The sequence below is a fragment of the Muscardinus avellanarius genome, assembly GCF_963383645.1.
Source record: "Muscardinus avellanarius genome assembly, chromosome: 10".
In the NCBI taxonomy this organism is placed as follows: Eukaryota; Metazoa; Chordata; class Mammalia; order Rodentia; family Gliridae; genus Muscardinus; species Muscardinus avellanarius.
The window spans coordinates 55,169,425-55,185,173 of NC_137796.1; the positions used below are offsets into that span (position 1 = coordinate 55,169,425).

The 15,749-nt window shown below is 51.7% G+C and overlaps 1 protein-coding gene across 1 annotated transcript; it reads right to left on the bottom strand.

The window, feature by feature from the left end:
• Positions 1 to 1,262: 1,262 nt before the first annotated feature.
• On the bottom strand, positions 1,263 to 12,898 carry LOC308268484 (cell adhesion molecule CEACAM6-like; the record flags this gene model as incomplete). The annotated part of the gene is made up of 7 exons (XM_080703608.1): positions 1,263 to 1,425; positions 1,679 to 1,796; positions 6,659 to 6,934; positions 8,446 to 8,700; positions 9,025 to 9,303; positions 11,746 to 12,105; positions 12,835 to 12,898. 7 exons carry the CDS (start codon positions 12,896 to 12,898, stop codon positions 1,263 to 1,265), a joined length of 1,515 nt encoding a protein of 504 aa, XP_080559734.1.
• Positions 12,899 to 15,749: the final 2,851 nt, after the last annotated feature.

The following is a 15,749-nucleotide window of genomic DNA, read 5'->3' on the forward strand; positions in this document are numbered from 1 at the left end:
GATGCTGGGGCGGAGGGAGGCGGCCCAGGATCCCTTTGGCATTCGCTTCCCTCGGGGGGCTGAGGGCAGACTCAGCCACTAGCACCAGAGGGGAAGGGCAGAGCGGCGGCGGCCTCCGTCCACCCCTGAGCATCTCTTCCACTTCTCGAGGCCTTGATTTTCTGCCCAGGTGTATTTCCCAGCAACAGGCTCCCATGGCAAGGAGGGGTATGGGGTCCACAGCACCCAGAGCGCCCACAAGACCAGGCAAGTCTCACCAAGGGAAAATGCCCATGTCCATAACAGAGGCGGGAGGGGAAGGAGTGGGGAGGGGAAATGGCTCCTGGAACCAGATCCCTCAGGCCTGCCTCGCCTAGGTGGGCCAGCCTCTCTCCGAGGCTGAGTCTCAGGGGATTCTTCTGTGGCTAGGAGCAACGGGAGGACCCACGCCAACTTAGGACAGGGAAGTAGGGCTCCATCCCACGGAGGGAGTGGTTGGTGACTCCAGGTTCCCTGCCAGGGCGGGGCATATGGCCCAACGTACCCGGTCTCCCGTGGTGAGTGGCTTTACTTACTGTGGTTGGCGGCTGTGGATTTGTGCTCTGTGAGATGGTGCTGATGGCTCGCCCTAAATAAATATCAGACACTGTGACTGCTATTGCCCAGCACAGGACTTCTGCTCCCTGAGTTAGGAAGGACACTGTTAGAGGCAACGCCTGGGCGCTCCTTGAGGTCCACTCACACTCCGGTCGGCACTGCCTTTCCTCGTAGGACTTCCTCTGCAGCCTAGCCACAGACTGTCTAGAAAACTCTTTTCCTGGTGGCTGCATGATCCCATTTAGCTCAATTCTTTTTTATTTTTAACTTTCCTTATGGTAATGGGGATAGAAGCCAGGACAAATATTATATAGAAAATAGAAGGCATGGAGCTATATCCCCAGACCCATAAGTCTATTTTTTTTTTTTTTTGAGGTATGGGGGATTGAGCCCATTATCAGAGGAGCATTCTACCTCTGAGAAACACCTCTGAGTCCCATTTTATTTTATTTTTTTCTTTTAAAACAGGATCTTGATAAACTGCCGAGCAACTCACTATGTTGCTGAGGCTAGCTAGCCTTGAACCTGCGATCCTCTTGTTTCAGCCTCCTAAGTACTAGGGTTATAGGCGTGTGCCCCCACGCCCGGCTTACTCTGTTTTTTTTATAGGCTGTTTCTGTGCCTCCTTCTACCTTAACACTCTCCTGTCCTGGTTTCCATGGGTAGAGTCCGTTTTTCTTTCTTCCTCACTGTACTTGGTCGTTTCTGCTTTCCCTCAGGTGATCTCCGTCCTCCCCTCCCTCCTCCTGCTGCTCTGTTCCACACACAGCAGGTGATTTGCTTTCTCTGGCTTTTCCTTTCACGTCCTCATTGGTTTTCCTTTTTGCTTTTTGGACTATGGCCTCTTGACTGGGAGAAAGAGGAACATAACTGGATCTGTTCCCCGAAACTAGATGGGGATGAGAATTCCATGTGCAGGAGACAGCAGGCTACAGGAAGCGTGAAGACCCCGCAGGAAGCCCCTGGGCCCAGCGCGGAGGAGCAGGCAGCTAATAAAGGGAAGGGCATCTCTGCCCAGAGATAGAGACCAGGAAGTCCTTTCCTTCACCCGGGCAGGCGCTTAGCTTTGGGGAAAATGGAAGAAGAGGACCGGTCACCATACCTGCCCGTCTTCCTGAAATACAGGAAATACGCCAGGGCTGCGATCAGAGCCACCCCAGCCACAGCACCAACCACGATGCCGGCAATGGCCCCAGCCGAGAGGCCAGGACTTCCTTGTGCTGAAAGAAAAGAGAAGGAAAAGTGAAATTCCTCATAGCCGGAGGGCCCGAGAAATAGCTCTCTGCATCCAGTGGTCTCTCTTTGTCTTCTCAAGGAGTATCTTTTCTGTGGGAAGGTTGCATCTTCAGCCCTTATTTCATTGTGTGTGTGTGTGTGTGTGTGTGTGTGTGTGTGTGTGTGTGTGTGCACGTGCGCGCTACTAGGGATGGAACCCAGGGGCATTCTACCTCCGAGATACACCCCCAGCCCTAGTCCGTCTTTCTTTCTTTCTTTCTTTCTTTCTTTCTTTCTTTCTTTCTTTCTTTCTTTCTTTCTGTACTAGGGATGGAACCCAGGGGCATTCTACCTCTGAGATACACCCCCAGCCCTAGTTCTTCCTTCCTTCCTTCCTTTCTCTCTTCCTTCCTTCTTTCTTTCTTTCTTTCTTTCTTTCTTTCTTTCTTTCTTTCTGTACTAGGGATGGAACCCAGGGGCATTCTACCTCCAAGATACACCCCCAGAAGGAAATCCTATAGAGGAGCAAACAAGACAACCTAAAAGAGGAAAAAGGAGGGGGGAAGAAGAAAATCTCTAAAACACACAATGTACTTAAACATATCGAAGTCAACCACCAAGCCAAGCAAGGGAAGGAGGGACGGGGAGGGAATGGGGTGGGAATTGGGTAAAGGTTAAATCAGTGATGTGTACATGTATGTACACACACATTTTTTACCCCAATATGATATATGAATATAATACACCAATAAAAAATTTTAAAAAATAAAATAATAAAAAAGATACACCCCCAGACCTATTTTTTATTTTGAAACAAGGTCTCACTGAGTTGCAAAGGGGCTCACTAAGTAGCTGAGGCTGTCCAAGAACGGCGATTCTCCTGTCTCAGCCTCCCCAGCACAGGGATTACAAGTGTGTGCCACCACACCCAACTTTTATTTTATTTTATTTTATTTTTTTTGGTGGCACTGGGGTTCCTGGAAGCCCTTCTACCTCCGGGCTACACTCCCAGACCTATTTTATATTTTTTGAAACAGGGTCTCTTACGTCAGCACGGCCGGCTTTGAACCTGCGCAATCCTCCTGTCTCCGCCTCCCAAGCGCGGGGATTACAAGTGTGCGCCACCACGCCCGGCTTATTTTCCATTTTGAAACAGGATCTCACTCAATTGCTGAGGCTGATCTTGAACCTGCAATCCTCCTGCCTCAGGCTCTCAGTACTAAATTGCAGGTGTGCGTCACCACGCCCCTCTGTCCCCACCCCATATTACTTTTTATTTTCAAATAGAATCTTGCTAAGTTGCCGAGGCTGACTTCAAACGTGCCATCCTCCTGTCTCAGCCTCTCAAGTGCTGGGATTGCAGGTGTGCACCACTACTTTTCCTTGCAGTTTTTTCCCTACTCACTGTTTCCGGATGGGCAATCCGCCTTCCCTCAATTCCATCCAGCCCTTTCTGCAGTCATTTGAAGAAGACGGAATGCGAGAGGCAGATCACTATTTTGTATGTTGTCACTGCCTACCTTCGCATGGTTGCATCTTTTCCTCCTCAGCCCAGTTGTGGTAGCCATGAATACATGACTTTTGGGTCTCCTGTGGCCAAGACGTAATTAACAGAAAGTCCAGACCAGTGCACTCTGAATTCACCACCTCCTTTGTACACAGACTTTGTTTCCCACAGCTCCCAGCAGGGTTATGAAAGCAGCTCACTTGTGTGAGATATGGTTTTCTTCTGGTGAATGGCTTTGGCTTGAAAGCTTTCCACCAGCCATGCAGAAACTGTCTTAGAACCGCACTGCTATCTAAAACATCCATCTCAGCTGGGCGTGGAGGCGCATGCTTACCATCCTAGTACTTGGGAAGTACTTGAGACAGGAGGATCATAGCTTTGTGGCCAGCCTCAGCACTGTCATGAGGCCTTCTGCAACTTAGTGAAACCGTGTTTCAAAATAAAAAATAAAATTGGGCTAGTTGAGGTAGCTTGGAGGTAAAATGCCCCTGAGTTCAATCCTCGGTACAAACAAAAACAAAACAAAAAATCCCTCCTTCTCATTCTCCTTCACTGAATCAGATCTGCAGTGCCATCTGAAGGCTCTCCCGGGGCCTCCCACTCCTGACTCTCCCTTCCTTGTAGACATTTTTTCTCAATTACTAGTTTGCATGTCTAATCCATCCTGGTTACATCTCAGGAGATGAAGACTAGCATACCATGCTTAAAAGTTTTTTTTTTTTTGGGGGGGGTGTGGGTTTGGGGATGGAACCCAGGGGCATTTGAATTCCAAGCTACACCTCCTGCCCTATTTTGTATTTTTATTTTGAAACAGGGTCTCACTGAGTTGCAGAGGGCCTCACTAAATAGCTGAGGCTGTCCGCGAACCGTGATCCTCCTGTCTCAGCCTCCGGAATGCTGGGATTACAGGCGTGTGGCCACCACACTGGGCTCCACGCTTGAAAGTTTGCATTTAACTCCTTTCCCCACTCCCATGTTTAGTGAGTAACGGTGTCTGAGTGGGTGTGTGTGTGTGTGTGTGTGTGTGTGTGTGTGTGTGTGTGTGTAACATCCTCTCTTGCCCCCTCCCCATACATAATACCTTCTCTATCTGTTTCTTCATTTCTGTTGCAGTCATTTGGGTCGAGCCCTCACCAGTCAACTCAAAGCTGATGGTTAATGCTAATGTTGGCTACTGCTACAGGGTACCTACTGTGTGCCAGGCCCTGTGCTAAATAAACACTTGGTATGTTTCTCATTTATTCTATATAATAGCCTATCAGATGTTATTTCCATTTTATGGATGAAAAAACTGAGGCTTAGGGTGGTGGAAAAATTCACATGGCTAATAAGAGAGGGATCTGGCTACCCGATTAATGTTAATGAAAACAGTGGTGATAAGAGCAAGTAATGAAACATTTCCTCTGCATGTGACATATTGCTGAAGGGTTTGGTTATCACATTAAATATTTGAAACAAAGCCATAAAGCAGGTACTCTTACTGCAATTTTCACTTGAGTAATCTTAGGCTCAGAGAGTTTAAGACACCTGAACAAAGCCGGCCGTGGTGGCGCACGCTTGTAATCCCAGTACTTGGGAGGCTGAGATAGGAGGATCGCAGGTTCGCAACCGGCCTCAGCTACTTAGTGGGCTCTCCGCAACTAAGTGAGACCCTGTTTTCAAATAAAAAATAAAATAGGTCTAGGGATGTAGCCCAGAGGTAGGAGGCCCCTGGGTTCTGTCCCCAGTACCACAAACAAATAAACAGAAAATAACTGTGTTTGAGGAGGCAGAGATATAAGGACACTTGTGTATTGCTAAGTGGGAATGTAAACTGGGAAACATGTTATAAGTGGATTCTCAAAATTAAATAAAGATGTAGCATTTGGTCCAATAATTCTACATTTGGGTACCACCCAAAAAGAACTAAGAGAAATTTGAACAGATAATTACATAGCTATATTCATAGCAGCACTATTCACAGTAGCCAAAAGATGGAAACAGACCCAAAGACTATTCATAAATGAATGAATGACCAAAATGAGGTATATGCATACCATATAAATATTACTCTTTATTTATTAATTTTTTTTAACTGGGGATCAAACCCGGGGCATTCTACTTCTGAGCTATACCCAGCCCTATTATTTATTTATTTATTTATTTATTTATTTATTTATTTATTGCGGGTCTGGGGATGGAACCCAGGGGCACTCTACCTCTGCCCTATTTTTTATTCTTTATTTTGAAACAGGGTCTCACTAAGTTGCGAAGGGCCTCACTAAGTAGCTGAGGCTGTCCGCGAACCGTGATCCTTTGGTCTCAGCCTCCCGAATGCCGGGATTACAAGCATGTGCCACCGCGCCTGGCTTTATTCTTTATTTTGAGACTGGGTCTCACTGAATTGCAAAGGGCCTCACTAAGTAGCCGAGGCTTTCCGTGAACCTGCGATCTTCCCGTCTCAGCTTCCCAAATTCTGGGATTACAAGCGTGTGCCACCATGAAAAAAACTTTTTCAGTATGGTAAGTTGAAAAAGTTCCGGAAATTGATAGTGGTGATGGTTATACAACAATATGAATATATACTTTATGCTACTGAACAGTTTATTTCTTTGTGTGTGTGTGTGGCACTGAGTATTGAACCCAGGGACATTCTACCTCTGGACTATACCCCCAGCCCTATTTATTTTTACTTGGAAACAGGATCTTACTAGGTTGATAAGAGTCTTACTACTTACTGAGACTGTTCTCAAACCTGCTATTCTCCTGTCTCAGCCCCCTAAGTACTGGGATCACAAGCATAATATAGCTCAGAGGTAGAATGTCCCTGGGTTCAATCCCAAGTACCACACAAATAAAATAAAGTATATGGGAGTATGTTCACAGCTATGTGCAAACACCGTTCCATTTCCTATGAGACACCAGAGCATCCACGCATTTTGGAACCTTCTGGGTTCCAGAAACCAGTTCCCCGCAAATACTGAGCGTTGACTTTTTAACTGATTATGAGTCTGAGCTTTTTTTTTTTTTTTTGTGGTGCTGAGGATTGAACTCAGGGGCATTCTGCCTCTGAGCTACACCCCCAGCCCTAGATCCATTTTTTATTTTGAAAAAGGGTCTCACTAAGTTGCAGAGGGCCTCACTAAGTAGCTGAGGCTGGCTGCGAACCCAGATCCTCCTGTCTCAGCCTCCCAAGTACTGGGATTACAAGTGTGCGCCTTGTAAAAGCTCTGGCTGAGCCTGAGCTTTTAACTACTTTGCAATCCTGTTTACTGTGTTGGCGTCTTAACTGGTATTCTCCCTGTGACTTTCATCCATTTTGTGCACCATTGTTAGAGACATCCCCCCAGTAAGATGAAGGAGGGGCTGAGGGTCACTCACAGATCACAGCCAGCATGAGGACGTCACTCCTGCTGGAACTGACGGGGTTAGAGACCTCACACTGATACTCCCCGGCATCGTCCCTGCTGACGGGGTCTATGGTGAGGGTGCTGTTGTCCTGGGACAGCCTCATCCTGTCCATGAGCTGCAGACTCTGGTACCCGAAGATCCATACGATGGAGATTTCAGTGTCATTTGAGAGGCAGGTCAGGACCACAGAATCGTGTTCCGTGACCGTGTTGTTGCTGGTGTAGATGGAGGGACGTGTCACCGGCTCTGTGGACAAATAGGAGGGGCATCACTGGGAGTCGTCCTTCCTCAGGGATCTCAGCCGGCTCCAGGGGCCCATGGTGAGCTGTGTAATGTGGTCCAGAGGATGACTCTGACCAGCTGCAGGGCTTGGGGGGCTTTGTTCAGGTATGATATGTATGAAGAGGGCTGCCCCCTTACTGACCTCAGATCATATCTGGGTGCCCCTGACTGGTTTCCTGTACATTTTATTATTTATTTATTTTTTGGTACTGGGGATTGAACCCAGTGGCATTCTACCTATGAGGTACACCCCCAACACTATTTTTTTTTTTAAATTTAGAAACAAGGCCTTGCTAAATTGCTGAGGCTGGCCTTGAACCTGCAATTGTTCTGTCTCAACCTCCCAAGCAGGGGTTTAACAGGCATGTGCCACCGCATTCGGCTCCCCTGACATCTCTCTAGGACCCACGCCAGCAGCCTTCCCTCAGCCCATGCCATCTCCATCTCGCATCTCAAGGTGGAATGCTATTCCCATTGGCTGAGCTTTGTGCAGCTGTTTGCCAGGGTTTTCTATGCCCACAGAAGCTCAGGCCCCTCTGTAATAAAGTAGTTTTTGGAGGGAAGGTGTTTCCCTTTCAATAAACAACTTGTCAGGGAAAGAAGATGGTGCAGCCAGTCTTCATGGCCTTAGTATCTGGAGAAATCCCAATTTAAAGAATTTCACAGGTTGAAGAGGACTTTTATTTCCTGGACTGTGGATTAAACATCACAACAAAAGAAATCTGTAGAGATGAATGGCCCCAGTGTTAGCAACAGGCTGGCACTCTCCTCCCCTCTGCAAACACGTGCATTGGGCCTCCCTCGCAGGGCGTCCTGGTGAAGCTCCAGTCTCTTCAGGTGTGCGTCCCACATGCTCTGCCCACAGCCCTTCACAGCTGGCCAGGCACAGCTCAGAGACCTCTGCCCGAAGCCAGGTCTCTTCCCTTTTCCCTGCACCTGACTCGGGAGGCTCTGACATCAACTGGCCACATAATTAGGCAGATTCAGGACAGGCCTCCCGGCCCCTTCCCTACCACCCCACCTGAGCCCAGATGGAGGCAGGGCAGAGCTGGTTACCAGGAGAGCTGGGAGCAGAGTTCTGAGCTGCTTGTCCCCCATCGAAAGGGACTTTCCTCCTATGGGTCTCTTAGAGCATGTGGAGGAGGTAAAAGAAAGCAAAAGTAACAAAAAGGGACAAGTTCTTGCCAGCAAGACCTCAAGGACCCTTGCTCCAGTCCTCTGGTAAGCCCCTCCCACTACTGGGGCTTTCTTGGGCTGGGAGAACCTCCTCCTCACACACACACACATTCCAGGCTGGACCAACAGATCACCTTTGAGAAATCCTAGATCAGTAGGGCCAGGATGAATCAGGACGCTCAGAGGAGGACGGGGTCCACTTGTGTCTGTGGACACAGGCTGGGGAGTGACCTCTTCCATGCCATTCCCAGACAGGACTCCACCCAGAGCTCAGCACCCAAGCTCTCGGGCCCACTTACCAGAGACTGTAATGTTCTTGACTGTGGTCCTATTGAGGCCAGTGACAGCGCTATGCACGCGGCAGGCATAGGATCCGCTGTGATTAGCAGTGAGGTTGGGGAGAAAGAGCTCTTGTGCGGCTTGCTGGGGCCTCCCATTGATCAGCCAAGAATACTGTGCGGGCGGGTTAGAGGCTGCGTGGCAGAAGAGCCTGAGGTCTGTTCCTGCACGGAAATGCGAGTCTGGGGGGGATATGATGGGGACATCCGGGCCATCTGGAGCAAAGAGAATGACCCACATGTGATGTCACCTGGGCAAGGGGAAGCTCCTGTGCGGGGAAGGCCACGGGATCCCTAAGACATGTGTCACGACCTTGTGATGCAACATCCCCACCAAACCCTTGTGTTCACTGAGGCTGAGACCGAGGTGTCCCTCTTTCTCCATCACCTGTGGAGACCCTGAGTCTCTCAGACAGGAGCAGCCCTCCCTCTGTCCTTAGCTCAAGGCTGGGCTGGACGTGTCCCTTAGAGGGACAGAGTGGCCTGGCCGCTGACCCTGTGTGTGTGGGCTGACAGCCGGGCCATGGAGAAGTTACTCACAGGAGACATTCAGGGAGACTGGGTCACTGCGGCTGGCACTCACTGGGTTCTGGGTTCCACACTCATAGGGTCCCGTGTCATTCCTGGTGACACTGAGTACAGTGAGAGTCCTATTGCCGTGGGACAGCTGCAGCCTGTCACCGTCTAGGATGCGCTGACCATTTATCCACCACAGGTAGGCTGTGTCTTGAGTCTCAGGTGCACACGTTAATGACACAGAGTCCTCCCCTTCCACGGCGTGGGAGCTGTTGATTGTGATGAAGGGTTTGGATAACTCCCCTGTGCAGATAACAGAGAGAAGATTGTCCTGTGTGGCACCCTGTCCCTGCAAAGGCATCTTTCAGCCGAGTTGGCCTCTCACCTCCCAGCAGCCTGGGTTCTTAAGGAACCAAGCAGGAGTGTGTATCACAGGCAGGTGTGTGAGGATCTGAGCTCCAGAGAACATGGCTGCCTGCGCTGTGTCTGGGAGAAGCACAGACTTCCTCCCGTGTGTAGCTCAGCTGCAGTGTTTGGTCGTGAACAGACCCAGGACTGAAGTCAGGGCCCTGGCACCTCTGCTGATCCTCCCTGCCCAGCTGCCTGCCTGGCCTTGGGACAGGGGTGCTGAGCCCCTCCTGCTGCACAGACCTGCCCTGCTCAGCCAGGGGTGTTTCCTCTGAGCCTTTGCTTTGCAGGGCGTCCTAGAGATGCTTGATGATGGGACTCTCTTTGTGCTTACACCCAAGACCTCCCACAGCCTGGCCTGGAACCGGGTGTGTGAGCAGGATCCACTGGGGGAGCATGAGCTCCAAGCTGGACCAGGGCAGAGGCACAGGTTGAATGGGTGGAAGGAGCCGGGGTCTGGGGCCCACAGCCCTGTCCTGCTGCTTCCGCCCCCTCACAGCATCAGCATAGAGAGTAGATGGAGGACGTCAGCTCTGTCTCTGGGACTGTCCCTCAGGTGGGCGTCGGGGAAGGAAAGGACCCTGGATGGGGAGACAGTGGAGGCCCCTTCATGGAGGGGACACCAGCTGCTCTGCCTGATTCCTGTGCCCTTTGCTATGCCAGGAGAGCGGCCTGGCCCAGGTGTCAGCGGGAAGAGGACAGGCAGCCATTAGTGCGGGGAAGGTGGGGGCGCAGCTCGCTGTGCAGGGCGTGGCCAGTCCTGCCTGGGGAGGGGGAGGAAGTCGAGGGACAGAGGAGCAGCAGAGAGAGTCAGAACGCCCACGGCAGTGACAGTGCGGGCCACAGTGACTTCAAACACCTGTGACACCAAGAGCCCACGGCCACCTCCAAACTGAGCCAGAGCAACCCTGAAGCCCTGACCCAGCAGCCCGGGGCATCTTGTGTCAGCTCCTGGGTGGCCTGAGGGCGGGGGTCAAGGAGGCTCGAGGTCCCAGCCTCCAGGAGGCACAGGAAGCAGGGTGGCCAGGACCTCCCAGGGCTCCACATGCAGGCTTCAGCCTCTGAGGAGGATCTAGGTCACTCACTCATTCATTCCTCCATTCATTCATTCTTCCTTCCCTCCCTCATCACTGGGATTGGCTGCAAGGTCTAGGGGGAGAGAGAGCAAAGTCCAGGAGGTCAGCACCCAACACACCAGGAAACACATGATTTCAAGTCCAGAGAGGGAGGGTGTGGACCATCCAAGGGGGAGGCCTGGACATTCTGTTGAGGAAGGAGATTTACTCCCAGAGAAAAAATTATTTCTCCACTTGACCCCACTCTCCCTCAGAGCTGCAGATGGCTAAAAATAAATTCTGAACCAATAGTTGGTCTCTGGTCAATGGACCCCTAATTAGACCTCCAGGCTGGAGAGGACAGGGCTGTGGCTATAGACAGACATCTTGTGCCTCTGATCTGCCACCATGGTCTGTGTGACCCTGACTTAGCAACTGTATCCCTGTGCCTCAGTTTCCCTTCAATAGGATGCATGGCAAATGGTGTCTGGTTTGCTGTCACCTTGAAATACTCAGGAGAACCTGACCTCGGCTTGGAGGAGCTGCCCAAATGAACGGCATCTACTCCTTTTTGCCTCCAGGAGAGGATTCCCGGGGCTGGATCCCTGGTGACAAGGAGCTGCCAGCAGGGTCTTTTCCTCTCTTCCTCCCCTCGGGGACTCCGACCTTCCTGTGGCGTCTCCTAAGTCCTTCGGGGCAGTGGGCTGATGGCCTGGGGTGCATGTCCACCTGTGCTCTTCAAGCTGAGTCTCAGGGGAAGAAGCCCAGATGTCCTTGCCCAGATGTGGCCCTTGGGGCTGGGCAATGGCCGGTGGCCAGTTCCAGGAACCTCACTGTTCAGACTCCCCATAAATCATTGCTGCTTATTAGCCCTAACCCAGAGGCAAATTCCAACCCTGTCACAAGTCCCAGGGTCTCCTGGGGTCAGCCTGGGACAGAGGTCTGGAGCAGGGCCTTCCTGGGGCTGAGACACTGTGAGGAGCCCAGGGAGCCCCTCAGGCTCTTTCTCAGGGCCACGCTCATGGGGAGGGGCCTGGGGGCTGGCCTGAGACTGCTGTCCCTGGGCTGAGTTACCCTCAGACCGCCCTCCCCACTGCAGGTGGATTGAGCAGAAGGATTCTGATCTATTGACGTTGGTCTCCACTGTGTGTCCTGCACGGAATGCTCTAAGCCAACGTGGGGACAGAATGCAGAGGGGAGGCTGCACAGTGCAGGCCTGAGGGTCCTGTGTGAAGTGGATTAACCCACACCCAGCAAGCAGAGGCTGCAGAGAATCACTCACGGTGTACATGGAGCCTTCCAGATGCTTGTGTGCTCTGAAGAGCCATATTTAGGGTTTCAAAAGTATAGAATCCTGTGTCGTTCAGGGTGACATTCTGGAACAGCAAAGATCCGTTGGAGTATATGATTTCTCGTTGGCTGTACGCAGGCCCTGGGGTAGTGGCTTGGCTGGCTGTAACATATGCTCCAATAAGCTGGTTGTTGTCTGTTCTTTCCCCTTTGTACCAGCGAAACCCTGTAAGACTGCCTGGCAGGTTGTGGACCAGGAGAAGAACATCCTTCCCTTCGACAGCGTCGGAGGGCACTGGTTCAACAGTGAGCTGGGCAGTGGTGGGCGGGCTCCAGAGGGTTAAAAGTGAGGCTAGGAGGGAGGGGAGAGAGCCATCAGTATGGGAGGAAAGAGACTGCCATTGAGACCTGAGCAGGTGTCTTCATACCTCAGCCTTGGTGTGTGTGTGTGTGTGTGTGTGTGTGTGTGTGTGTGTGTGTGTGTGTGTGTGTTAAAAGTGCGGCTAGGAGGGAGGGGAGAGAGATCCATCAACATGGAGGCCTCTGTCTTAGGTGGAAGATGGGCCATAGGTGTGTGTGTGCGCACATGCCCTGCAGGGTCAGGGTAGCGGCATGACCCCTGTCCCTGCAGCACTCCAGAACGCGTCCTTTCCTGCGTTTGGAGCCCTCCCCCAGGGGTCTCACAGCTCAGCCCTCGCTGCCCTCAGGTCCCTGCTCACACTCAGGGTGTCCTGACCACCTCCGCTAGAGACCCTGGGCCTCCAACTCCGCACCTTTCCCTGCTTTCTTATCTCAGGATTCTTGTCGACAACTTGTAGAGTCACCCTGAGAGTTTATATCATAAATTTCCAAAATACAGTGGCCAGTAATTATTGTCTTGGAAGAAAAAGTACTGAGCTTCTTCACCCCCTTTAGCAGTTCCAGGTCACTGAGAGTTTCCTGTTGTCCTGCTCTCTGTCCCTCTCTGGTGTCCTGTCTCACAGACTGCAAACAGAAGCCCTGTGTGCCCTGTGAGGGTCGTGTCCTCCCGTGAGGGTCTCCCTCCCCAGAAGACCCCAGCCAGTGTTCCTCCCATCCTCACCTGTCAGCAGGAGCCCCAGCCAGGGGGTGTGTTCTCTGCGGGGAGTGGCCGAGAGGGTCTCCATGGTCCCTGCTGTTGCTCTGTGTCCCTGTGTGGGGAAGAGCTCAGCTCCACACGGCTCCCAAGCAGGGCAGCTCAGGCCAGTCAGCTCTGCTGTCCTCCTGGTCTCTGAGCTGAGCCTCCTCCCAGGCAGGAGCACTTCCCAGGGTCACATGGGCTGGGCGGGGTCTCTGTCCCCTCCCCTCTCAGTCCAGCCTCCTGTCCCTCTTCCCCTTTCTCTCTGTTACAGTTACCACCCCAAGTGCACTTTCAAAAGCTGGGCTGATGGGATCCCTGTCCCCAAGGGGATGACCGGCTCACCCCAGCGCTGACCTCTGCTGTATCCTGGCTCTGGGGCTGTCATCACCACACAGGGAGTCCCTGGGCCTCCTAACCACAGGTGGCTATTTTCTGTGTGACACAGAAGAAACCCATGTGAGTATGTGGGTTTCCTCAGTGTCTTCAGTAGCTATGAGGAGGTGGATTTACACCCAGCAGGAAGGTGATGGAGATGGTTCTGGGGACTACCAGGAGGCCAGCAGCTAAGGGATGACCCCTGACTTAATCTCTGGTGTTACCAGCTTGATCTGTGACCAAAGGACAAAGACCCAGGCCTGGGATTGTAGGAGTTGCAGATCGGGGACATGCAGGGGCAGGTGACCTGAGAGTTCTGGGAAGGGAGGACTGTCATGTGGGGAAGCTGAGTCCCCTGGGCTCCGCTGGCATCAGGGGAGGTTTCAGGGACCCTCTCCTGTCTCCATGTGTTGTGGAGCTGTGGCTCAGGCGTGTCCACGTCCTCCCTGGGTGGCCTCTGTCCTCTGCCTGGCTGGCTCTCCTGTGGTCACCCTGCCTTTCCCTGGGTGAGGCAGGAAGGAGGGGGTTGCACAGGGACCCCTGGCAGAGCAGGGTCCTCAGAGGCCCAGGAAGGAGTGGGCAGTGCAGGTGCAGGGGCGAGACCCCGCAGGGTCTGTTGGACGCAGGGTGGAAATCAGGCTGCATCTCCACCTCCTGGGCCAAAGCCAAGCTCATGTCTCAGGGAACCCAATCAGCTGGGTGTTGGCTGTGTGTCGATGTCGCCCCCTGGAGGCCATGAGGAGGCCTGCGGCCAGTGTCAGGGGTGGCAGCGGGGTGTGGACCAGGCTCCAAATGGTCAGAGCTGGCCCTGACCCTGGCACAGGGGCTCTGACTTCCAGGCTGCAGGGAGGTCACCTCAGGCCTCTTCTCTGTGGGTCCCCAGGCTGCTTGCTCCGTCCAGTGCAGGCCGAGTCTAGGGGGAGGAGGGGAGTTGTCCTGGTCCAGAATCAGGGGAACTGTGCTCCTCCTAGGATGAGCCGCCTGTATCTGAGATCTCAGAGGAAAGTCTTCAACGTGTCTCATTCAGCTTAAGGGAGATTGTGCCTCCTGGGGGCTGTGTCTGCAGTTGGCTGGTCGGTCCCTGCATCCTTGGATCTTCCTGCTCGAAGGTCATGCTGTACCTGGAGATTATCTCACTAGGGTGGGTGTGTTTGATAATTCTTCCCTAAGGAATCATGAACAAAACAAAACAAAACAAAACAAAACAGTACAGGTGCAAGCCTGTAATCCCAGTACTTGAGAGGCTGAGACAAGAGGATTGCAGGTTTGAGGCCAGCCTCCGCAACTTGTCAGGCCCCTTAGCAACTTAGGAAGACCCTGTTTCAAAATAAAAAAGGCCTGAGGTTCTAGCCTCAGGGTATAATGCCCTTGGGTTCAATTCCCAGTATCACACACACAAAAAATTGTTGTAAACTACATACACTGTGAAATGTACTATCTTAACTACTTGAAGTGTAAAAATATTTTCTATTAAAACATTCAGACATTGTATAACCATCACTAATATTTCAATAATGTGTGTGTGTGTTTGTGTGTGTTACTAAGGACTGAACCTAGTGCAATCACACTCCAATCTACACCCTTGTTCTGTTTGTTTATTTATTTATTTATTTATTTAATTGGCGGCTTGCTAGGTCGCTGAACGTCTCATTACTTGCTAAGGCTGTCCTTGATCCTGAAACCCTCCTTTTTAGTATGGGGGAATACAGGCATGTGCCACCATGCCTGGCTAAGAATTTTTCACTACCTGAACAAGAACCTCTGTAGCTACTCTGCCATAACACCTCCTAACCCTTTCCCCCCAGCCCAGGGCAATCTCTCATCTACTCCCTGTATATAAATTTGCATATCTGAAACTTTTATTTAGTGGAATGATATAATAAACGCTGAGACTTCCGGGAAGATGGCGACCGAGAAAAGCAGCGTTTGAGTCCTGCTAACACTGTATCTCTATGGCCACAAAATCAGCGCTTTACAAAGCCAGAAAACACTATCAGCAGAGAAATAAAAACTGTAAACACAAGGGACAGAGAAAAAGAAGAATAGAACAACAACTGGAGACCAGAAGAGAAACCAGCCCACATTGTGGTGGCGAACGCCGTGCCAGCGCCATCTTGCCTCACAGCGCCAGGGTCCAGAGAGGAAAGGTAAACAAGGAGCTGAAGTGAGCAGCTGAGGATCACACGGGTGTAATTCAGCAGTTCTTTCAGTGCAAAGAACGTCTAAATCTTCCAGTGGCCAAGCTCATCACGCCCTCCAGGGTTTCAGAACGGAGCTCAAAACCAGAAAAGAAATATGCCAGCCTCATGGTCGAGGGCGTGGCAGCAGCGCCATATTGCCAGCAGTGGGGGCGAGTTCACTATATCCGCAACAGCTCCAGATCAGCCTGCGCAACAACCATAAATGACATTGTGGCCCCTAAAGGAGAAATCCCAGCGCTGCACCCCCAGAGATTTGCGCAGCTTTGGTAATTTCCCTGGATCTGAGATTTTGCAGTCCAACCTAGTGAAGGAGTAGCGGTG